The sequence below is a fragment of the Amphibalanus amphitrite genome, unplaced genomic scaffold, assembly GCF_019059575.1.
Source record: "Amphibalanus amphitrite isolate SeventyFive unplaced genomic scaffold, NRLGWU_Aamphi_draft 000690F_arrow, whole genome shotgun sequence".
NCBI lineage: Eukaryota > Metazoa > Arthropoda > Thecostraca > Balanomorpha > Balanidae > Amphibalanus > Amphibalanus amphitrite.
In genome coordinates this window covers 137023-161102 of record NW_024882184.1, presented here as the reverse complement: position 1 = coordinate 161102, position 24080 = coordinate 137023, and the positions used below count along the sequence as shown (strand labels likewise).

Here is a 24080-nt window from a genome sequence, read left to right as displayed (position 1 = left end):
TGGGCCACGTAGCGATACGCGGAAGGCGGCGTTCGAAAGAGCGTCAAAAATATGAGGAAATCACTTCTGTCAATTTTTTGGTCAGGTCAAAGGTCAGGTCACCAGAGGTCATTGAAGGCAAAATTTCGCCGATTTCCAGGTCGAATGTCGAATATTTCCAAGAAGCCAACGCATAACTCGGCAACCAATAGAGCTACAGCGCCGCGGAAAAGCGCATTCGATAGCCTTATTAACGCCCTTTCTGAGAAATTCTCTCAGATTTGACCTAACGTCAACGGTTTTGCCTGCAGGGGGCAAAAACTACAAAAATAGCCGATTTTTTCGGAAACAGTTTTTCTGCAATAACTTTTGACCCAAGCCTTGTACGAGCTTACTTTTACCGGCATCGTGTTCCTCTCGTCAAGACGCATCGAATGAACTATAATTTGACCTTGAAAGGTCAACTTGAAAATTTGACCTCAGGTCAAAGTCATGACCTGACCGGAAAGGGTCATGTTGCATATCAGTCGATCCGTATCGTCGAGCTGAACACATCTAAGGCGTTTTCATCGCTCTAGCATGCCTCTATCAAAAGTTATTTGCGAAAAACTGTTAGATACCATTCGTGACCTAAGATGACCTCAGGGCATAAATAGGGGTCACGGACACCATTTTCATATTCAGTGTGTTTAAACCACTTGTAATTCAGTGTTTGGGAGTGTTTATAATGTCTTTCGTCCAAAAGAAGCGCATTTCAATTTTCTCCCATTGACTTATAATGGGGAGGTCGCAAAATTGACCTGACCTTAGGTCATCGATATCAAAATTCTGAGATATACATTTTGTACATGCTATTGCTCTTAGCAATCGCTGAAAGTTTCAAAGCGATCGGTCACTCGGTGTAGCTATGACAGACATTGAAACTTTTTATGAGGTGACGTCACTTCAAGTGACCTGGTGACCTGACCTTGAATGACCTTGGTCTGAAATTTTTACAACATGTGTAGAATTGATGTATGATAAGGTGTACCAAAAACGGCGGCGCTCCGCGCCGCCGTTTTTGAGATATTCGCGAAAAACCACAACGGGGTGTTTGAACACCCCCCCCCCCCCAGCAGGGCGCGGGTTAAGGTTTTTCGCGGAGTACACCTTATCATACATCAATTCTACACATGTTGTGAAAATTTCAGACCAAGGTCATTCAAGGTCAGGTCACCAGGTCACTTGAAGTGACCTCACCTCATAAAAAGTTTCAATGTCTGTCATAGCTACACAGAATGACCGATCGCTTTGAAACTTTCAGCGATTGCTAAGAGCAATAGCATGTACAAAATGTATATCTCAGAATTTTAATATCGATGACCTAAGGTCAGGTCAATTTTGCGACCTCCCCATTATAAGTCAATGGGAGAAAATTGAAATGCGCCTCTTTTGGACGAAAGACATTATAAACACTCCCAAACACCGAATTACAAGTGGTTTAGACACACTGAACATGAAAATGGTGTCCGTGACCCTTGTTTATGCCCTGAGGTCATCTTAGGTCACGAATGGTATCTATCAGTTTTTCGCAAATAACTTTTGATAGAGGCATGCTGGAGCGATGAAAACGCCTTAGATGTGTTCAGCTCGACGATACGGATCGACTGATATGCAACATGACCCTTTCTGGTCAGGTCATGACCTTGACCTGAGGTCAAATTTTCAAGTTGACCTTTCAAGGTCAAGTTATAGTCCATTCGATGCGTCTTGACGAGAGGAACACGATGCCGGTAAAAGTAAGCTGGTACAGGGCTTGGGTCAAAAGTTATTGCAGAAAAACTGTTTCCGAAAAAATCGGCTATTTTTGCAGTTTTTGCCCCCTGCAGGCAAAACCGTTGACGTTAGGTCAAATCTGAGAAAATTGCTCAGAAAGGGCGTTAATAGGGCTATCGAATGCACTTTTCCGCGGCACTGTAGCTCTATTGGTTCCCGAGTTATGCGTTGGCTTCTTGGAAATTTTCGACATTCGACCTGGAAATCGGCGAAATTTTGCCTTCAATGACCTCTGGTGACCTGACCTTTGACCTTACCAAAAAATTGACTGAAGTGATTTCGTCATTATTTTTGACGCTCTTTCGAACGCCGACTTCTGCGTATCGCTACGTGGCCCAGGAGCCGAGTTACAAGGGGGGGGGGGGGTGTTCAAACACCCCCCCCCCCAGCAGGGCGTGGAAATCCAGGACCCCCAGCCGGGCGCGGGTTAACGCGAGGGTACTGAAAGTGTCGTCGCGATCGGCCGCCTTTTACGCGAGTTATTCGCGAAAAACCAAGGGGGACCCCCCTCCCTATCCGGGCGAGGGTTAAACCGTCAACTATACAAATAATGCAGTACAAACATGTACGGTCAACCAGTAATCGCGCCAGGGTTTCCCCGCTACGTAGAATTCACCAAACATATCCCGCTAATCCAGCGTCGCCTGTGTGACGTCACCAGCCGTCGGTATTCTGCGTAGGAATTCTCGTAGTAGAAGCCGGCCCACGTTGTCATAACAAGTTTGACTGGTTGTAGCGCGGGAAACCCTGCAGCATGACGACTATATAACCGCGGCTGGCACAAGAGTGGTCATTCAGTCGAGACCTGAGCTAGTATTGCACAGTCCGCAACTCAAAGGTAAGCAGCATCACATCATATCAAATATTAATAGTACTTACAACGGAAATGTGGTTTAATTTAGTTGCATTGAGGTATTCTTAAATAAATCCGAATGTGTTGTCCAACAGAAGTATTATTTCGGGTTTTAAATGGGATAAATTAACATCGTAAAACATTATGTTGCAAATACTATAGGACAGGGTTGTGCTTGACTCATAAGTCGAGTCAGAGATTTGACTCAACTCTGACTCAGATGAGTCAGGTTTGAGTCGAGTCGGAGAAAATGTTGAGCTGTTGAGTTGAGTCAGAGTTGAGTCAGACAAAAATATTAAGGTGTTGAGTTGAGTCAGAGTTGAGTCAGTAAAATAATTTTTGACATTGAGTTGAGTCAAAAACATTTAGGAACATGAGTCAGCTGACTCATCTTTCTAGAAACAATATAAAGCTTTTCATTCCCCCCCCCCCCACGCTTAACAACTTAGGCCTGGCCCTGCTGCCAGATTTTTTCACCCCCCCGTCCCCCCCGCTCAACAACTTTTTTATCTGAGTCAATTTTGAGTCAACACACTTGACTCAACGCAAAATTTGAGTCAAGTTTGAGTCAACTCATATTTTCATTGAGCCGCTTGAGTCATGAGTCGAGTCAAGGGAAAAAATCAGCTCCTTGTTTGAGTCAGAGTTGAGTCAGGGCTTTCTGAAGTTGAATGATGAGTCGAGTCGGCAAATTTTTTTGAGTCGAGCACAACCCTGCTATAGGAACGATCAGCCGAAGGCGGCTTCCAACAAATGAGTTATGTACGTTAATTTCTTACGCGATCATCCCCCAGTTTCAGACCCCGCCATGAAGGTCGCCGTCGTTCTCGCCTGCCTGCTGGTGGCCGTCGCTGCCAAGCCCCAGTTTGGTAGGTTTGGACTCGGTGGATTTGGTGGTGCCAGGGGAAGCGCCAACTCTGGATCCACTCAGGGACAGACCAGTGGTCTCTTCGGAAACAGCCAGATTCAGAACAGCTTCGCTAACGCACAGGTGAGTGTAAGAAAGAAGAAAGTGCTTAAATGTGTTGCTGTTTTTCCCAAAATATAAACACATTTTATCACATTTGTCGTTTACTGAAAATGAGTCAATGAAAAGGTCTGTGGATTTGAATTGTTGCAGCAGATATCAACCTATATAAAACAATATGAATCAGCTCCTGAAGTTCAGGTTATTGACCAGGCACGTCGTCTTTCCAGGGCTCTGCTTTTGGACGTGGCGCTTCTTTCAACAGCGCTGGCAGCAACGTTGGACAGAGCACAGGACTCTTCGGAAACCAGCAATTCGCCAACAACCGGGCCACCAGCAACCAGTTTGGACGCTAATGCGATTCTTTTATAGATGAAAATTTTGCCATTGTGCGCTTCTGTACATTATGACTTGTACAAGGTAATCAAAACATAAGTGCAGAGAATTATTGTTACCACCGTGCATATTGTACAATATACATATCATATTGCTAATCGTGTGATTTCTAATGGGAGAGTATAAATTGAGGGTCAGAAATATGAACAGTTGATTGGTTATCATTCAATCTTAAAATGTTTCAAATGCTTTAAAAAAATAAACAAGTTCATATATACTCGAGATGCATGGGTAGGACTTGACAACGTGCCCTGGCTGATGTGTGGCTCTCGTACTGACGCAGATGACATCAGGACCAGGGCACTAAAAAGTCATCAGGACCATCGGCACCAGTCATAGTCCCAACAGGCACTGCACAGTTCGCAATTTGCAGCTGCCGGATGCGCTATCAGTTTACAAGAAGAGAGATCGGGGGATGGCCGTACTGTCATTGAAATGAGCCGACATCGTCATATTCATCCATATTCTTACCCGATGGCAGGCCTCGAAGTGTGTATCAGAAGAACTGCTTCAAATTCACCACGTACTAAGGCAATCATAAGTCTTCACTTCTGTATCATAGCTAGCAGTATCCTCGGACCACATACATACATATACTGAACGGGTGCGCAAGTGCTCCCCGCTATGTCTTGAAAGTAACGGAATGGGTGTTCCTGAGCACACCCGAAGACTGAGTACATACGTTTGTGGTTCTTGGAGCTTCGTTAGCACCGAATCAAGGGATGTTTTGATACAAGTCGAAGGCCAATAGCGGAAAGCAAAATTGTTGCGATAACGGGCCCATGACAAAAATTATTTGTTGATTGTAATTAGGCGACACATTTTAAGTGGCACGTCTGCACTATGATTTTCAATAATTCATATTTTCTCAAGCAAATCTGTACCTCCACCTGCATGGTCCAATATCGCTAGTCGCCCATCTGGCTGTATGAATCAATCATGTATGAAGCAAAATTGTCCGAAAATATATTCCCTTTAGCAAAAATTGCAAAATAAGGATCCAAGATTCCTGCGTGACGAGGTGCGGAATTTCGGAATCGTGGAACTATGCGTGGGCTTGAGAGGGTTAACACAGTTAAGACTTAAAGGTAGTGTGCCACCTTTGAAAGATTTCCCATTTTATTTTTCCTAGGATAAGAAGCTTCTGTTTTTACCTAATATCGCAAAAATGGGCCTAAAATAGTGCTTTTTTCGCCTAAAAGTTTATCGGTTTTTCGATATGTATAACAGCTGTAGTGGGCTGACCTGCAAACAGGCGTCGGCAACAATCGCGAATGCGGCGCACATGTGACAATAAGCAAAGGTCATTATAGAGTTACGACGTACGGGAATGAGTTATCAGCTGTCTAATCGTAGACAACACAATGTCGAGCATTAAACTGTAAGCCTGTATTGGTATTGTTTCTTTTATTTGGCTGTCGAACATTATTTATGGTTTGAAATATGATTTTATGTAAAATAATTGATAGGAATAAGCCGTCTCTTAAGTTATGACCCCATTTCACCACACGCAAGTGGCAGAAATGACAATGATCAGCTGACGCATTTTTCTTGGCCGAAGTCAGAGCGCGCGGCCCGACGCACCACCACCGCACCACAAAGTATGTATGAGCAGAAGCCGCGCCCAAAGCCAGGGCCCCGGTAACGTGAGGTAGCCGAGTCGGGGCAGCGTGCGCTGACCCAAGCCGGGGCCGCAGCTTTGGGCGCGGTCTACCGCATCCCCGCGGGCAGCCCCGGGCTATCACATGACACCGGGAGGACGCGCGGCCCCGGCTTGGGTCAGCGCACGCTGCCCCGACTCGGCTACTTCACGTTACCGGGGCCCTGGCTTTGGGCGCGGTCTACCGCACCACCTAACAGGCGTGTTCGAAACCGCAGGAGATGATGATGAACGGGTTTATCGAAACTTGATTGGATGAGCATATCGGTAATAGCGATTTCAGTGTGTGCATTTATTGTTCATAGTGGTGTGAAATGTGGTTGGGGTACGACTGACAACCCGTCGGGGCGAATTTCGCACTGGGGTACTCAAAATTTGAAGAATTTAAGAGGTTTCCATGAGTTTTGAAGGTATGGATAAGTTCTAAAAATCCGGTTCTCCTTATCTGGGCCATTAACTCCATACGGTCCAGGAAAGCTGGCACACTACCTTTAACACATCATGAACCGTAGGTCGACGTGACTGTAAGCAGTCTGCCACCCTGCTCATCCCCGCACTGTACATACACCAAAAGTAGCGGACACTTTCGACGCCTACCTATATTTCCCCGTCACCCATAGAGCCTAGCGCCATGGCTGGCCGGCGACTTCCAGCTCAGAACTGTCGGCGTTTCATGGGTTCAGCGGTTCAGGGGTCCACCAGACACACGGTCGGGTCAGACACCCTCGGAGAGCGCGCCGCGGAGTACTCTAAAATCGGTCCCTGTTTCACAGCAAGCCGCGACTTGCCAGACTTGCAGGTACCTACTAGGTGTTGGGGTTTAGCTTTCATCGAAACGAAGGGAGAATCAGTCATTTTGTTTGTTACCATGGAAAACGGTTCGAACGATCAAGACAGCGGCGGCCTGATAGGCTCCGTGCACCGCAGCGGACGTCCACCCATCCTCTATAACGGCCGTTCCTGACGGACGACGAATCGGGGTGGGCGGAGCCTAGCACCGGAGCGAGGCTCCGCCCATCAGGACCCGTCGGCCCTTAGGAACGCCATTTTAAACACCCTCAAACACAGAAGTACAAGTATAAATGACACACTGAACCGAAAAATGGCACCCGCCACCCCTCCTCATGTCCCTGGGGGAACTTAGGTTACGAGAGGTATGCAACAGTTTTTCGCTAATAACTTTTGATAGAGGCACGCTAGAGCGATGAAAAGGCCTAAGCTGTGTTCGGCTCGACGATGCAGCTCGATTGATATGCAACATGACCTTTTACGGTCAGGTCATGACCTTGAACTTAGGTCAAATTTATTGATTGACCTTTTGAGGTCAAATTATAGGAAATTCGACGCGTTTTGAGGAGAGAAAAATTATGACGGTAAAAGTAAGCACGTGCGGTGTTTGAGTCAAAAGTTTTTGCAGAAAGCTGTTTCCGTAAAAATTGCCTACTTCGGCAGCTCATGTTCTAGCAAAATTGTTGACGGTAGGTCAAATCAGAGAAAATCGTTCTGAACAAGTGCAAAAAGGGCTATCAAATACACTTATCGAGGGCGCTGTAGTTCCATAAGGATCCCAGATGCGCTGCTTTGTTGTAAATTGTCAACGTTTGCCCTGCATATTGGCGAGATTTGGCCTCCGATGACCTCTGGTGACTTGTCCTTTGACCTGACAAAGAAATGACCTAAGTAATTTGGTCACAACTTTTCGTCATGTCGCTGCGTAGCCCAGTGGCCGGCTTAGAAGGGGGTTCAAACACCCTCTCCCTTTTCTCAGAAGGGCGTGCCAGCCTAGAAACCTCAGCGGGGCGCGAGCTAATTGAGCTAGAGCCTCGCAGAAAAATCGCTTTGTTTTCGTCCCAAACGACACATGCTTCATCTGACCTCACCCAGTATTACTAGAACCTTGACGTAGGCTTCCTGTTGGATGTTATTAGTCTACACATAGGTACTTGAGATTCTGGATCCGGGATCGTAAAAGAGACGCGGTATTTTGTGCGCACCTCAGTCTTTGATATCGAAGCTGATCCACTCCGTTCCGAGACTTTCGTAGTTGACACAAGTGACGATCTTTCCGTTTTGTATTAAACAGATCTCAACACATTGTAAACCACGAGGATGTTTCCAATGAACAAACACTTGCATAAGCTGCATACAAGGACTCATGCAGTTATGACAGTATCACATATTTTTCCTGCGCCGAACGGGTTACCGTCCGAACTGATTGCTGGTGGCCTGGTTGTTGGCGAACTGCTGATTTCCGAAGAGTCCCGTGCTCTGTCCGACGTTGCTGGTAGCTCTGTTCAGGGAGGCGCCACCTCCAAAAGCGGAACCCTGGAAAAAAAGATACGTCATTAGTTGAATGTCATAAGTCGTTTAACTTGTTTCGCACCCAGCTAAATGGATGACCTGTTACAATTAAATATATTTATACATGTAATTTTTATTGTAATGGATGGTGTTTTGCCATGATTATTGCAAATGAAATAATAGAGAAATTGATCATTAACATGGCAGAAAAGGCACATTTAGGCAATTAGAAAGGCTGAAATACAGAATAAGCTTTCGCCACTAAGGCACCGTCAAATCCTAAGCATTTGAAGCTGATGATTACTTCGCGGCGAAAGCTTATTACGGAGCGAGCGAAGCGAGCGTAGTCTTTCCTTAGAATAGTCCTAGAAAATAGAGATAGAAAATAGAATAGAGAATAGTCCTTCGGAAATTTCTGAGTATGAGCGGCCGGCCGGCCGGCCGGCCGTGGTCACGATTCTGCGACGCTTATATCTCAGCAACCACTTGACCGATTTACACGCGGTAATTTTTGTAGGGTAGCTTCATTCCTTCTACCAAGTATTGGACTATTCCCGATGCATGTGGGTGACCCCTTATGCACGTGCCACGTGCAAAACGAAGAGGTGTCACTTTTGTAATTGTTGCAATATCTCGGTAACTACTCGGCCGATTGCGCTGAAAGTTGGCATGTAGGTAGGTACCCATTAGGCAATGCATATACATGTGCCAGAATTGGGGTGCTGCTGCACGTGCGCACGTGCAGGAGTCGATTCCAGATCTCGAGAACGGCTGGACCGATGGCGCTCAAATTTGGCACGTGGTTAGGGACCGACCCTACTAACCTTAGTAGGGTGCCGTGCAAAAGTCAGTTGGGACCCATTTTGCACGTGCGCACGTGCAGGGTGCCGCTTCCAGATCTCGGGAACGGCTGGGCCGATTGTGCTCAAATTTGGCACATCGCTAGAGACCGGTTAGTAGGGTGCCGTGCACAGTTCAGCTGGAGGTACCCCGTCGAAATTTTGCACGTGCAAGGCTCACCCTCTCGCTCGCTCCGTTAGTCGCCCCAAAAGGCCCCAACTGGTTCTATATTTCGGTCTTTCTAATTGCTAAAATGAACATTGGTGTAGCATGGTAATGGTTAACTTCTTTACCACTATATTGATAATCAGAATCAACTAATAATCTATCGTTTCTCAAAACGTATCGAAACGTTTTAAGAGTCAAGTGAAATGACGATTTCGTGTTGCTGCTGTCAAACTGCATCAAAGCGATATATTGGAGTAGGTACTCACCCCGGCGCTCGCGAAGCTGTTCTGAATCTGACTGTTTCCAAAGGGTCCACTGGACTGTCCCTGAGTGGATCCGGAGTTGGCGCTTCCCCTGGCACCACCAAATCCACCGAGTCCAAATCTACCAAACTGGGGCTTGGCAGCGACGGCCACCAGCAGGCAGGCGAGGACGACGGCGACCTTCATGTTGAAGTGTGTTTTCTGGAAAATAGGGGCAATTGGTTTTCATATAGCTGAGTTCTAAACGAAGCAAAAACCTGAAACTCATAGAATGCGTGAGTGACTATGAACTTCACCGGTCCATGAAATATCTGTCGACGATATTGGTAGATGAAAAAAAAAATCAATAAAAGAATAAATTCAAGTAAAAAAGGAAAGCAGTAAGCAGATCAACGGAAAAAATGACAGACGTGAATAAAATCAGTTGTGCTTACTGTATTAGAATGGTTGCAAAAGAATGTATAACTTTTCATGGTAAAGTACATCTTTCAAGTGCACGTATAAGATCTACGGTATACAATAGTGCATTTACAGCACACGACTGTGTTATGCTGTTCGCATTACCTACCGTTATGCTTGTCGCGCCTTAGCACCAGTTCAGACGTCGGCTGAATGATGACTGTCACTGCGCTTGACTGTTTTTATAGGGGTGGGGCCTGCAGACGGGCTTCTCGACCAAGCGTCAAACAGGTTTGGTCTCTCCCAGAAGCGTGCCGCGCAAGCACTACGGGAAGTGCTCGCAATCTCAGAACTGGGTATCCACGCGTGCTATAGGAAACATTGGCCTCGCGAGGCTGGCAGCTGATGTCATTTCCTCGAAGCCTGGGGCCAGTTTAGGAAACTGGGTGTTTTCTCCGAATGTATGTGGTGGCTGGTGACATTTTCCCGTGTTCGACTATGATGAGGATAGGTGTCGGTCTGAGGTGTGACAATTATTTCTCTACTGAACCGTCACTGACAAAAATTCGGTGACTGGGCAGGGATCAGTGACGAATTCCAGGGACTCAAATATTAGGAACGTCCAGTGATCTAAATTAGACCTGGAGCCGGATCCTTCGAGTCGGGTTTGACTAAGGGCGTACTATCGAACCAGTGAAATTATGCTAGTCTTTGATTTGAAGTTGATAAAGTTGATGTGATATGCTTCTATTAAACACAGCGGCGTATATTATGTGAAGAAACAGTTTGACGTTTTCAATTTTTTCGAAGAAGTCATAACTTTTTTCGAATTTCTTTGTTCGAAATTTATGTGATTTGAAGTTTTAGAAATTTCGAAATACCCATTTTGTTTGCCATGCGTTTTTATATCGACGGTTCAATAATGAAGCCTCTAGGTTGTAAGTCTGATTTTCTGCGATTTTTCTCCGTGAACAACTTTTTCGACGAAAAATCGCCGAACATGATCTCATTTTGACCTTTATAGCTTGTGACATCAGATGAACTGGGACCTAATTGTTTCAGAAATCGTGTATAATTTTTGCTCAGAGATGTACGGAAAGTTTCAAGGCAAAGTTCGCAGCTGTTTCTGAGTTATCTACAAAAAAAACGCAGGGGGCCCCTTTGGCCCCTCCCCCCGCCCCAACGGGTCGCGGGTTAATAATTGGAGCACATGAATGGTAAAAAGCATATGCATAAGGGAATGTATCACTCCACTACTACAATATACCCTAGCTCATCCATTTTGCTCATATTTTCCGGTACATAACAATGGTCAGTCATCATTGAAGCACATGCTTAGCATCCCGCAACAGGAAAATAATACGTTTGATAACGGCCTTAACCGTAGATTCGTGACCAACCGTGACAGAGCTCATTTGCGCATCATGACATGGAAAGCCCGCTGAACACAGCTTCTCACCATCTGCTATTCATCGTCATTGGAAAATATGGGTGCATGTTTGATGTTATTGTGAACACCTCTGACCTGGCAATCCCTAATAAAATTACAAATGTATTTGCGCTCGTCGTGACCTCGCGGCTCGTCCCACCAAAAATCCACGATTTCACACCATCGGACTGATAAACAAATGCGGCCGTGTCCAATGAACCGCACGTGTTTACTGTGACGACCTGGTTGACGTATCACAAACACATGCCGCGGTGCAACTGAAGGCATGGGGTGCTGTCTTCACGTGATCCTGAACAGACTATAAGTGTGAAAACTGGAGGGCTATTAGATTGAAGTTATCAACTGTATGACACCTAAAAAGTGTATCTTTTTATTTTATTTTGCACGCACATAATACTAGGAACCGAAGGAACCGAAGGATGCTTACAGTCAGACTAAACATGGAGGTATGGCCCATGCTTTAGTAGGCTTTAATCTTAACACTGTTTTCGAAATATAACAATAATCCAATAGAGGAGGAAATGGAAGCGGTTTCAGAAAAGTTTAAGCAAGTTACCCCGCGCTCAGCTGGGAGTACTGGATTTCCGCGCCCTGCTGGAAAGGTGTGATTGAACAATCTTCCCCCTTCTAACTCGGCTCCTGGTCCACGTAGCGCCATGCCGTAGGCGCCGTTCGAAAGAGCGTAACAATAATGACGACCTTACTCCAAGTCTTTTTTATGGTCAGGTCAGTCACCAGAAGTCACTGAAGCTAAAATTTAGCCACTGTCCACTGTCCAGGTCAAACATCGCTAATTTTCGACCAACCGGCGCATAGCTGGTTAACTAATCAAGACTGGCACGCTATAACTAATCAAGACGTTCACTCTGCAGCAATAGATTTGACCGAAGCCATCTTAAGTGCCGCGGAGGAGGCAATTCCAAAAAAAGTCATCCGTATAAAAAGCACAGACAATCCATGGGTAAATAACGAACTAAAAAGAAACATAAGAAAAAGGGATACACTCTTTAAGTGCGCAAAACGTAACCAGTCCCAAATTGATTGGCACAAATGGAAGTTGCAAAGGAACTTCGTAACTAAACTTAACAAACGCCTTCACTCTGAACACATCCTGTCCCAAGTTAGCAAATTAACAAGCAACAAACAAAATCCCCACAAGTACTTCCAAATTCTAGGCACCCTTATCGGTCGGAAAAACGTCCAGCCCATTCCCCCTCTAGTCAACAAAGACGGTGAGACGGTGATACATGACAAAGACAAAGCTCAGCTACTTAACGACCACTTTGCTTCCCAAACGAGACTAGTCACTTCCACAAGACAAACACTCCCAAACGAAGTCCGGCCTGTACCCACACTAGACAGCATTCAAGTGTCTGAACAGGAAGTGATCCGCATCCTTAACTCCCTCGATCCCAACAAGTCGACTGGACCGGATAAAATTCCAACAAAAATACTTAAGCTTGCCACCGTTCTAATTTCTGAGCCGTTAACAAAACTTTAATAAGTCTCTCAGGGACGGTATTTTCCCAAACTCTTGGAAAACAGCAATAATCAAGCCAATATTTAAGAATAAAGGGTCACCATCCATTCCATCAAATTATCGTCCAATATCTCTCTTGAACACCATGTCAAAAATTCTTGAAAAAATTGTCTTTAACGGTATCTACAAGCATATTAGCGAACATCACCTTTTCACAGACAAACAAAGCGGGTACAGACCGGGCCACAGTACTCAACTCCAGCTCGTTTATCTGACGCACAACTTATACCAAACACTTGACGCAGGCGACGACTTCACAGCAATCTACTTAGACATTTCCAAATACTTCGACAAAATTTGGCACAAAGGACTTCTTCACAAGTGTAAAACAGACTTTGGACTGACAGGGACTCTCTTGACATGGTTGCAATCTTATTTGACGGACAGAACACACCGTGTATTAATACAAAATTCGTTTTCCTCACTTCAAACCACAAATGCGGGATGCCCCCAAGGGTCCGTGCTCGGCCCTCTACTAGCCCTTATTTACCTAGACGGACTCTCGACCAAGACTTCTAATGACACACTCTTTTTTGCAGACGACACTTCACTTTACGCTTCACACAACAATGACACTTTCGCCTTGACACAAACCTCGTTACAGCGCGACCTAGACAACATTCAGCAGTACGGCCATGATTGGATGATCACCTTTAATGCATCAAAAACGATACAACAAACATTCTCGCGTAATACACAAGTTTTAATGACCGGATCTCCTTGAAATTACCAAAATCGAAAAAGCTAAATATTTATTCGTTGGTATTCGTTGCTATTCGATAAGATACAAAAAAGTGATGAATTTTCGGTCACGGACCTTCTTCTGATCTAACTATGTTTTTGAAGTACAATTCAAACAAGAATTGTACTTCAATTGTACTTCCGTTTACTTGACAAAAACGGATATCCTAGTAAGATGGTCAAAAGAATCAGAAGGGAGGCGCTGAGGGTGACAAATGCGTGCAACCTTAGGAATGGACGCAGTCGTAAGGACCGGAGGAGGTCAGATGATAGACAGGAAGCCCGCGCTTTCCTTACGCTTCCTTATGTTGATGAGACGGTGCTGTGTAAGGTAAAGAAAGCGGTTAAAAAGTCAAAGTTGAATGTTCATTTAGGATGGTACGGCTCTAGCACTCTTAAAAAATCCCTTGTCTCTTCAGATCTCACCAAGCCTCCTTGCCCCGCTGGCTCCAGGGCATGTCCGACGTGTTTGGCCATATCGGGTGGGAAGTGCACAGACAAAAACGTTGTGTATGAAGTGACATGCGAAATTTGCGGTAAAACATATATAGGAGAAAGCAAAAGACCGGTCAGGCTAAGGTTCAATGAACACATTTGGAGCATGTTGGCTGACACTGAAAATACCCCTCTCGGGGATCACTTCCGGACTGAGCATGAGGGAGTGATAAAAAACAAGTCTCTGCTTCGCATTTCGATCCTTCAGAGAACGCGGGATCACCCAGACCGGAAGATAACCGAATCGCTGTTTATTCGTGATAGGAAACCTGCGCTGAACGAGAATTTGATGTCCTGGCCACTGCTATAGACTCGCTGACCTGACCTGCCACGATAGTCTTTTGTTGATGTAGTCTGCTTGAGCCTTAAGTGTCTGGGCATTGTGTAATGCTAATGTGTGTTATTAATGAGCGAAATATGTGACAACAAAAGTTATCGACTATCTAGGCCACATGAAGGGTACATAGGCTGTTTATGCATTAGGAAGATGTCGCTGTGTATTGTGCATGTGCTGGTTAGGGCAAAGAAACTTTTATTTGCAGATGTGTTCGCTAGGAATCTTGTTTGAATTGTACTTCAAAAACATAGTTAGATCAGAAGAAGGTCCGTGACCGAAAATTCATCACTTTTTTGTATCTTATCGAATAGCAACGAATACCAACGAATAAATATGTAGCTTTTTCGATTTTGGTAATTTCAAGGAGATCCGGTCATTAAAACTTGTGTATTACGCTTGTATTATGCTCCTTGCTCAAGCACTCAACAGATTAACAAACATTCTCACTCAAAAACGCCCCAAGCATTCCCAAACTAGTTTTTGACGGTCAAACCATCCCCGTCCGCGAGCACCACAAACATCTTGGCATCTCCCTGTCTTCTGATCTCAAATTTAAAACACACATAAACGAGATAATAAAGAAAGTAACCAAAGCTCTGGGTCCCCTCTATCCTATCGCAAAACACGTACCAAGAAACATTCTCCTCCAAATATACATAACCTACATACGGCCCTTTTTCGACTATTGCGACATAGTATATGACGGACTGATAACTAGGAACGACGCTAACAGACTTGAACGACTTCAAAATCGCGCAGCCCGACTTATTACAGGAACAATGACAAGAACACCGACGAACAGACTGAGGGAGGAACTGGGCTGGACTTCCATGGAAAACAGGCGCAAAGTTCACAGACTTCTACTTTACCATCACCTAAAAACAGCTGATCCTCAAATACCACCATATGTTCTTTCAATTACTCCTGACACACGAGCATACCAGACAGGTAGAAATTTACGAAATTCCAGCACTCTCACACAATCCTTTAATAAAACTACTCTCTTCAGGAAGTCATTCATACCAAGCACAACCCGGCTCTGGAACGACCTTCCCCCCTCTGTCCACCATCCAAACCTCTTTTCCTTCAAACGACAAATTCACGAACATTTTGGCCCTCCACGACCGCCTGAGTACTTTACCTTCGGCTCCAAGCGCGGCAATCTCCTGCACACCAGACTACGCGTCGGAGCATCTAAACTCAACGAACACCTCCATAAATTACTCCTTTCAGATTCACCCTCTTGTCCATGCGGCCATTCACTTGAAACTGCGGAACACTACCTACATCCTTCATTGCACTACATACAATAATATTCGACAAACGCTTTTCGAGGAACTATCCACAATTCTCAATCTTGACTTTCGAGCTTTGCCAACATCCAAACAACTTAAGATGCTACTTCATGGCGAGTTACTCAACCCGGGCAGCGGACGAGAGGTGGCAAGCTGTTTCCAGAAATACATAATTAATTCCCACAGATTTTGATCACCAAAACTCCTCTCGGGCGCGTGGGGCGGCGGCTCCCGGCGGCTGTTCCGGGGCGCTGTGGGCGGGCGTCCCTCCTCGTGCGGCGGTCGCTGATGTGCAATGAACGCGAGACATTAATGACTGATTGTGTGTGAATGTATGATGCGTATGATGGAGTGTAGTGTAACTGTTTGAAAATGCGATGTGTGTGTGTGTGTGTGTGTGTGTGAGCGCGCGTGTGTGAGTGCATGTATGCACGTGACGCTAATAATAGTACACAACAATTACCTGATACGCCAAAAATTGTTACGTGTGCGCGTGCCAGTACAAGTGATTAAGAGTGTGTGTTTGTATGTATGTGTATAGTGTAAAGCATAGGTACGAGTCTGCACGTAAGCTTGTATGTTTGTGAATGAGTGTGCACGGAGAGAGGTGCCCCGAATTAAGCCTTGAGCTTCTGCACCAATCTCCGATTTACTCTTTTGCTCCAGTACTTTCTGTTCAATAAATATCATCATCATCATCATCATCATCATCATAGCTCAAGAACGGATAGAGCTAGAGCGCCGCGGAAAAGCGTATTTGATAGCTCTTCTAACGGTCTTTTTGAGCAATTCTCTCGGATTTGACCTAAGCTCAACGCCCAACGGTTTAGCCTGTTGAGGGCTAAAACTGCCAAAATAGATGTTTTTTACGGAGACAGTTTTTCTGCATACACTTTTGACTCAAGATCTCCGCAAGCCTTCTCTAAGCAGCATCGTGTTCTTTTCGATAAGACGCTTCGAATAAATTACAAGTTTATCTCAAAAGGTCAGCTTAAAAATTTGACCTCAGGTCAAAGTCATCAATCACCTGGCCGTAAAAGGTCATGCATATCAGTTGATCCGTATCGTCGAAACGAAACTCTCACTTGCCTTAAAGATAGTGTGCCACCTTCCAATGATTTCCCATTTTATTTTTCCTAGGATAAGAAGCTTCTGTTTTTACCTAATATCGCAAAAATGGGCCTAAAATAGTGCTTTTTTCGCCTAAAAGTTTATCGGTTTTTCGATATGTATAACAACTGTAGTGGGCTGACCTGCAAACAGGCGTCGGCAACAATCGCGAATGCGGCGCACATGTGACAATAAGCAAAGGTCATTATAGAGTTACGACGTACGGGAATGAGTTATCAGCTGTCTAATCGTAGACAACACAATGTCGAATTTAAACTGTAAGCCTGTATTGGTATTGTTTCTTTAATTTGGCTGTCGAATATTAATTTATGGTTTGAAATATTATTTTATGTAAAATAATTGATATGAAACAGCCGTCTCTAAAGTTATGACCCCATCTCACCACATGAAAGTGGCAGAAATGACAATGATCAGCTGACGCATTTTTCTTGGCCGAAGTCAGAGCGCGCGGCCCGACGCACCACCACCGCACCACAAAGTATGAGTAGACCGCGCCCAAAGCCAGGGCCCCGGTAACGTGAGGTAGCCGAGTCGGGGCAGCGTGCGCTGACCCAAGCCGGGGCCGCGGCTTTGGGCGCGGTCTACCACATCCCCGGGCAGCCCCGGGCTATCACATGACACTGGGAGGACGCGCGGCCCCGGCTTGGGTCAGCGCACTCTGCCCCGACTCGGCTACCTCACGTTACCGGGGCCCTGGCTTTGGGCGCGGTCTACCGGGTGTTCTATATACTCTGGTCTACCGCACCACCTAACAGGCGTGTTCGAAACCGCAGGAGATGATGATGAACGGGTTTATCGAAACTTGATTGGATGAGCCTATCGGTAATAGCGATTTCATTTCAGTGTGTGCATTTATTGTTCATAGTGGTGTGAAATGTGGTTGGGGTACGACCGACAACCCGTCGGGGCGAATTTCGCACTGGGGTACTCAAAATTTGAAGAATTTAAGACGTTTCCATGAGTTTTGAAGGTATGGATAAGTTCTAAAAATCTGTTTCTCCTTATCTGGGCCATTAACTCCATACGGTCCAGGAAAGCTGGCACACTACCTTTAAAATGGTGAGGTAACGAATCTGACCTAACGCGATGTCACATACATAGTCAATCCGAGATACCTATACTACTAACATTTTACACATCTTGTTGTTCTTATCAATCACTGAAAATTTCAAAGCGATCGTTGTCTGCGTCGTGAAACCACATATAAACTCGCCTGCTGCGCACGCTCGCACCATAGTCGAGGAGCGACAGGAAAAATGTTGTTGTACCCTCGGGTCACTGCACTTTTGGCGATTTATACTTTTCTTCCTAGGTACTATTTTCCCGAATGTGTCTACGTTTTAGTGCATACAGTACTGCGCTGATTTATCCAGATCCAGAACGGCATATCCTCATCTCCCGTTTATTTCATTCCATATTGCACATCGAAACGCACTATCATGCAATTTCACAACCATAACAAAAACAGACAGGTTCACATGGTGGATGGTCAAGTCACAGCTCCGTAAGGATATATAAAATTAGCGTCCGAACTGATTGCTGGTGGCCTGGTTGTTAGCGAACTGCTGATTTCCGAACAGTCCGATGCTCTGTCCGACGTTGCTGCTAGCGCTGTTCAGCGAAGCGCCGCCACCGAAAGCAGAACCCTGGAAAAAAGAACATTGCACGTTAATGACCTGAACTTTGCACGTCGCCTTGTGTTTTTGTAGAGTTCCTTAGGAAGGAAAAAAACAAAAAACAAACATCCATACACTGGAGGCTTTTGAATAATGTATTAGCTTTAAACGGTTTCGATGAGATAATTGATGTGCTGGACTAAATGTTAAATATAAAAGCCAGATGCTGCCCGACAAAGTTAAAGATTGAACACTATTTCAGAATCAGGCACTTTTTAAATTACTGTAAAAAAGAGCACTTTTTCGTATAGGTACCAGAGTTGAAATTTTTTAGCTAAAACAACTTACCCCGGCGCTCGCGAAGCTGTTCTGGACCTGGCTGTTTCCAAAGGGACCGCTCGACTGCCCCTGAAAAGAACCAGAGTTGGCTCCTCCAGTGGCACTGCCAAAGCCACCGAGTCCAAATCTACCAAACTGGGGCTTGGCAGCGACGGCCACCAGCAGGCAGGCGAGAACGACGGCGGTCTTCATGACGGAATTCTGGAAAACAGAGACGGTTAAAACGTTTAAATGAGGGAGCTGAAAAGTGAGAAACAGGAGCCAGTAACGAGTTTGACACATCGCTTAAGACAATGACAAGATGAAGAGGCATGTCACTGAATTGTTGCGAAGGGAATTGCACTGCAACCGATATCCGCTTGAAAAAAAATAGATTCTCGCTCTATATAGGCTACCTGTACATATGGGCTGGCCACTAAACACCGTGTAGGTAAGCACTTTGTAAGTAATAGTAAATATTTTGTCAACTTCACTCACCGTTACGCTGGGGGCGTCGAGACACCGGTATGATCTTTCTCTGAGTGATGACAGTCGCCGCTCGGGGTTGTTTTTATCCAGCCGGTAAGCCGTGGCGGAAAGTCCATGTGTTCGGAACCTGTCTGCCGGCTCCCAGAATCGTGTAGTAGCGGCCTCCGCGCGAATTATTGCGCGGCATTTGAGTGACACGATTATTGTGTTGAAATTAGTCATATTAAATCAACGGGAATTGTTTTCATGGTTCTAAGTAATCCTGGAAAATCCAGTAAAATTATCAAAGTCATGCTACACACGTGGGAAATGAACTGAAGTGGATCAATAGATGTATAGCCATAGTGGATAGTGTATACGAATAATTACTGAACGAGTTCAGCAGTGCCCGAGTGGGGATATAGGTAAAAAACAGCCACGGGCTGACCTCCTTCGGCATTTTGTCCGTCACCCGATAATGATTTTCTATCTCTCCCTAATGCTAGAGATTCTACATACTCAAGGCCGCCACACACTGGACCTCGCATGCGGGTTGCGAGTTTGCCGGTTTTGAGTTTGCAGGCATATTCATAGAGTGATTAGAGTGATTACTAATTCATAGAGTGATTAGACCGTACCCTTATGGTAACTTCATGAATACAGACACAGTGAAGCCGGTACACCTTATAGTCGCAAACCCAGCGCTACGAACCTGAATTCGACTCTAACGAAAAACCCGCAAACCTCGCACAACTTGCAGACTTCGCAGCGAGGAAGATCGAAAGTTGACTGAAAATCCACTTTTTTAATAGGATTCAAGGTGGCTCGCAATCTAAAAACATACAGACTCGCTTTTTAGATGTATAGTATAGTATGCTTTATAGTATGGGTCACTCAGCTTAGATTGTATGATTTGTTTTTGAAGAAACCCTAAAACACAAAAACTCGCGACCCGCATGCGAGGTCCATTGTGGGGCGGCCTGAGTCAAAAACCATCGAGAACCTTTCCTGAATTCACTCACAAATGAACCTACCAAGCGACGAATCGCAAGCTTCAAGCAGTTCCCGAAGAGTATTTTGGAGGGAAAAAAGATGTTTTCGTTCATGAAGAAAACAGAACCATCAGGCCAATTACCCAAATGTTGGGAAAGCCCTCTGGTAGAACTTCTTAAAGTACCTGTCCTTCTTATCATTACCTTCTTAAAATACCTGACCTTTGATTCAAGCCGGATCTTTTGACACCAACCGCATTTTTGGGTCAGGTCAGGTCACTGACCTAGGACGTCATAAGTGAACCTCTGCACGGTCTTCAGATGTCGCAACTTCGCAATGCCCTCACTGCCAGAGGAGATGTCACAGGGAAATGAAACTTGCAGGATCTAGTATACATTATGAGTCTCACAACTTGTATATCTCGGATTTTTCATAAAGGTCATATGAGGTCAGGTCATTTTCGTGACATCACCATTATAAGTAAATGGGGAAAAATGAAAACTGCTATTCTGGCGCCGGGAACGATCTCCAACTATCTCAAGCACACATAATCGTGATTTGATGCACTCCTTGCAAGGCTATATGGTCACTATTGCAATGTTGACCTTGCGTGACGTCATTTATGACGTCATCAAGGTCATATTAGTTTTTCGTCAATAACTCCCGATCAAATTGAGCTAGCGAGTCGGGAAAGCCACCAATGGACTTAGGAAGACCTACCAAATCGAATGATATGGGACATGACCTCTTTCGACCAGCTTCGTGACCTGGGGGTGCTGACCTGACCTTGACCTGAGGTCAACACCCTAATTTGACCTAACCCAAAGAAAAAGTATATCATTCGACGCGCCTAAACGAGACGAACACGATGCTGCCAAAATCGTGGCTCTGCGGCCATTTTTTGCGAAGTTATTTACCAAAAACTGAACCGTACCTTGGGGCACTTGACCTGACCTCAGAGGTCACCGGTTGACCTAGGACCTTAAAATCGGGTACCAATCTCTGCGTCTCGTAACGGCGCACACGCTCGTTTTTTCCGCGACGCGCTAGCTCCACCAGGGGCGAAACGGCGAGGGGGGTCGTACCCGCCCCCCCCCCCCTCGGCCGGCGCGTATGTAGAAAACCAATAGGTCCGGCGAGGGTTAAATTCATGATATGAATATATTTGTTGTAAAAGAGATTTGCTGCAGATTTGGTCAAATTAGGTACATTCTCTAGAAAGTCCGTCGTGAAAACAGCTTAGCCGACTCTTATGTTCCGAAAAAATATCCAATCGTACGAAAACCTCGTCTGCTGGCTGGGTTTGGGTTCATACACAGACCAGACGGGTTAAATGCATGGATTTCTACAGTTTATCACAGAGATTAACTATATCGTCAGCGTTTGAGGGCAGTGGTGGCCAGGGTTTCCCCGCTACATAGAATTCGTCAAACATATCCCGTTAATCCTCTGTCACAGCTGACAAATCAACATTGTTCTATAAATGACGTCACCAGCCGTCGGTATTCTGCGTAGGAATTTTCGTAGCATAAGCAGGCCCACGTTGTCATAACAAGTTTGACTGGTTGTAGCGCGGGAAACCCTGCAGCATGACGACTATATAACCGCGGCTGGCACCAGAGTGGTCATTCAGTCGAGACCTGAGATAGTACAGCACCGTCCACAACTAAAGGTAAGCATCATATCCCACATCATAGGTACCAAACATTGATAACACAGCTGCCAAATCCACCTTTATTAAGTTGCAGAAAGGTATTTTTATAATGTGTTACATTATAGCTGAGTATGCCGTCGCAAGGATTTAGTGCCCTGGCTAGGATGATCTTCTTAGTTATTGAGCTGGTTAAGCACTAGGCAGTTACGAGTTAACTGTTTCACAGTGTTTATCTTAAGTGTTTTCTTTTCGCACGTTTGTGTGTCTCAGAAACCATTCATGTGACTGAATTTGTAACGCCTCCCCTCCCCAGTTTCAGAGCCCTGTCATGAAGGTCGCCGTCGTTCTCGCCTGCCTGCTGGTGGCCGCCGCTGCCAAGCCCCAATTTGGTAGATTTAGACCCGGTGGTGGATTTGGCGGTGCCAATTCTGGATCCACTCAGGGACAGACCAGTGGTCTCTTCGGAAACAGCCAGATTCAGAACAGCTTTGCTAACGCACAGGCGAGTTTCAGTCGGATCTTGTTCTATCTTACAAAAACCATTATATGTAAAAATGTAGTCGGGAAATCAGGTCCATAGGCTCGCTGCATTTTCCAGGGTGACATTATGCATACCCTAGCAAATATCGCTATCCCGTCGGGGGTATTTACAGGACCGTGCCGTAAGAAAACAAACCACCTCCGAATTTCAGCATGCTGACAGGCATTCCGTTTTTCCTTTAGGGCTCGGCGTTCGGCGGTGGAGCTTCCTTCAACAGCGCTGGCAGCAACGTGGGTCAGAGCACAGGGATCTTCGGAAGCAATCAGTTCGCCAACAACCAGGCCACCAGCAACCAGTTCGGACGCTAAGCGGATACATTGCTAGACGAAGATTTCGACTAGTGTTTTGTTTTTTACTTCCGTGACTTTGCTAAAATCAAGACATCATTCTTGTTGTTGTGACCACTGCCCATCCATGCTATTTTGATTGTGCAATATACAAAGTACAAACAAAATAAAAAAATGTTCTTGAATTTCAAAGGTGGAGAGGAAAAAAATTGCAGGGCTAGATCATTCGGCTGTAACCACCAGCAATGACCTGAGCCTTCTAAGCGTGAGGGTGTCCGGCCGAATCGCTATTACTTGAAGAGGCATATTAGGCCGATCCGACGATCTTATACAACCTCAACTTTACATATAGATAGAAAGGTACCGAAAAAAACATCGAAATTGGATATATCCAAACATGAACATCATAGTTGCAACCAGGGTTGTATACGACTCAATCAATAGCAATCAATTCAATCACGACAAATTTGGGAAACCAATCAAATCAATCAAGTCAGAGCAGTTTTCGGGAATTGATTCAATCGACTCAAACGCGACAATGAAAGGAATCAATCAACTCAATCAAACGACTCAAACCAAGACATACATTAGGTTTTTGCCCCACCATCTTGGAAAAGTGTCCATAGCAGTCTGGTGTACCTACCTACCTACCTACCTAGTACCTACCTACAGAAGAAACAAAAATATTGTCATTTAAAATTATAAATTACCATGCCATTCAAAGTTTCTATGTAATAAGGAAGGATACCTAGTGATGGACAGGTGGATCATGATATTGAGGTTCAATGGGTAGAATTGGAGCAGAAGTTTCATTTAATGGGTGCAAAATAACCCAGTATTTGACTCACCCCTTAACCCAAATCACCACCTTTCACCTAAAAGTTGTCAATTTAATTTTGGCCATATTCCAGCTATGTCATCAGGCCATCTACCCCATGTAAAGCCCGTGTCTGTCTCTTATGCGAGTTATGCGGAGCTCTTCTGAAATGAATCCTGAACATAATGAACCTAGCTAGGTTTCATGCCACACTGACACCATATGAAAGTGTTGAAAATGTGCTACAAATTTGACAACTTCATTAGGTATGCTTTATGAAGACAGCAGGAAAGCAGGTAGGTAAGTACCTACTTACCTGCCTAGATGTGTCACTGGCTACCAACAGTACCAACGAAGGTAGATAGGTACCTGTGAGGTAGGTCAATCATTCCTTCCTTTCCTTATTAATATAGCCTGTGATAAATCTGGTACATTTATGAAATCAAGTTGATAAATTGCAAGATCATAGCAATAGTGAAGGAAAATTAAAACGCGAAAACGGCACGGTGCGACTGCGTTTTGCCAATAAGTATGCTAAGCTTTTATAAATACCTATTCTATGTCTTTTGATTTTTTGGTAAGATGACGTCATTGACTATCATGTAGTGTGGTAGATCATCATAAAATAAATCGGTTGTACAACACCAATTTCGTTTTGATTATTATTTCATTTGAAATAAAACCACTATTAATAATATTCGGTAAAATATTTTAAGTAAAATGAAATATATTAAATATGTTATGCTTAGGCTCTCA

At 44.9% G+C, this 24080-nt stretch overlaps 3 protein-coding genes across 5 annotated transcripts; 2 read left to right on the top strand and 1 right to left on the bottom strand.

The window, feature by feature from the left end:
• The first annotated feature begins 2589 nt into the window (after window positions 1-2589).
• On the top strand, window positions 2590-4108 carry LOC122364662 (ATP-dependent RNA helicase DED1-like). Its single transcript, XM_043335271.1, has 3 exons — window positions 2590-2632; window positions 3442-3638; window positions 3845-4108. The coding sequence occupies exons 2-3, from the start codon at window positions 3456-3458 to the stop codon at window positions 3968-3970; spliced, it is 309 nt and encodes a 102-aa protein (XP_043191206.1). The 5' UTR covers window positions 2590-2632; window positions 3442-3455; the 3' UTR covers window positions 3971-4108.
• Window positions 4109-7728: 3620 nt separating this feature from the next.
• On the bottom strand, window positions 7729-19309 carry LOC122364659 (heterogeneous nuclear ribonucleoprotein A1-like). Of its 3 annotated transcripts, none has more exons than XM_043335267.1 (3): window positions 19063-19309; window positions 18595-18786; window positions 7729-7995 (listed from the first exon to the last, which is right to left on the bottom strand). In XM_043335267.1, exons 1-3 carry the CDS (start codon window positions 19273-19275, stop codon window positions 7870-7872), a joined length of 531 nt encoding a protein of 176 aa, XP_043191202.1. In that variant the 5' UTR covers window positions 19276-19309; the 3' UTR covers window positions 7729-7869. The 3 variants fall into 3 exon arrangements, with proteins under 3 accessions (XP_043191202.1, XP_043191203.1, XP_043191201.1); XM_043335268.1 differs by lacking the exons at window positions 18595-18786; window positions 19063-19309 and adding exons at window positions 9246-9443; window positions 9811-9872; XM_043335266.1 differs by lacking the exon at window positions 7729-7995 and adding an exon at window positions 18019-18276.
• A 2292-nt stretch (window positions 19310-21601) lies between these two features.
• On the top strand, window positions 21602-22692 carry LOC122364664 (glycine, alanine and asparagine-rich protein-like). Its single transcript, XM_043335274.1, has 3 exons — window positions 21602-21697; window positions 21993-22181; window positions 22403-22692. Exons 2-3 carry the CDS (start codon window positions 22008-22010, stop codon window positions 22526-22528), a joined length of 300 nt encoding a protein of 99 aa, XP_043191209.1. The 5' UTR covers window positions 21602-21697; window positions 21993-22007; the 3' UTR covers window positions 22529-22692.
• The last annotated feature ends 1388 nt before the right edge of the window (window positions 22693-24080 follow it).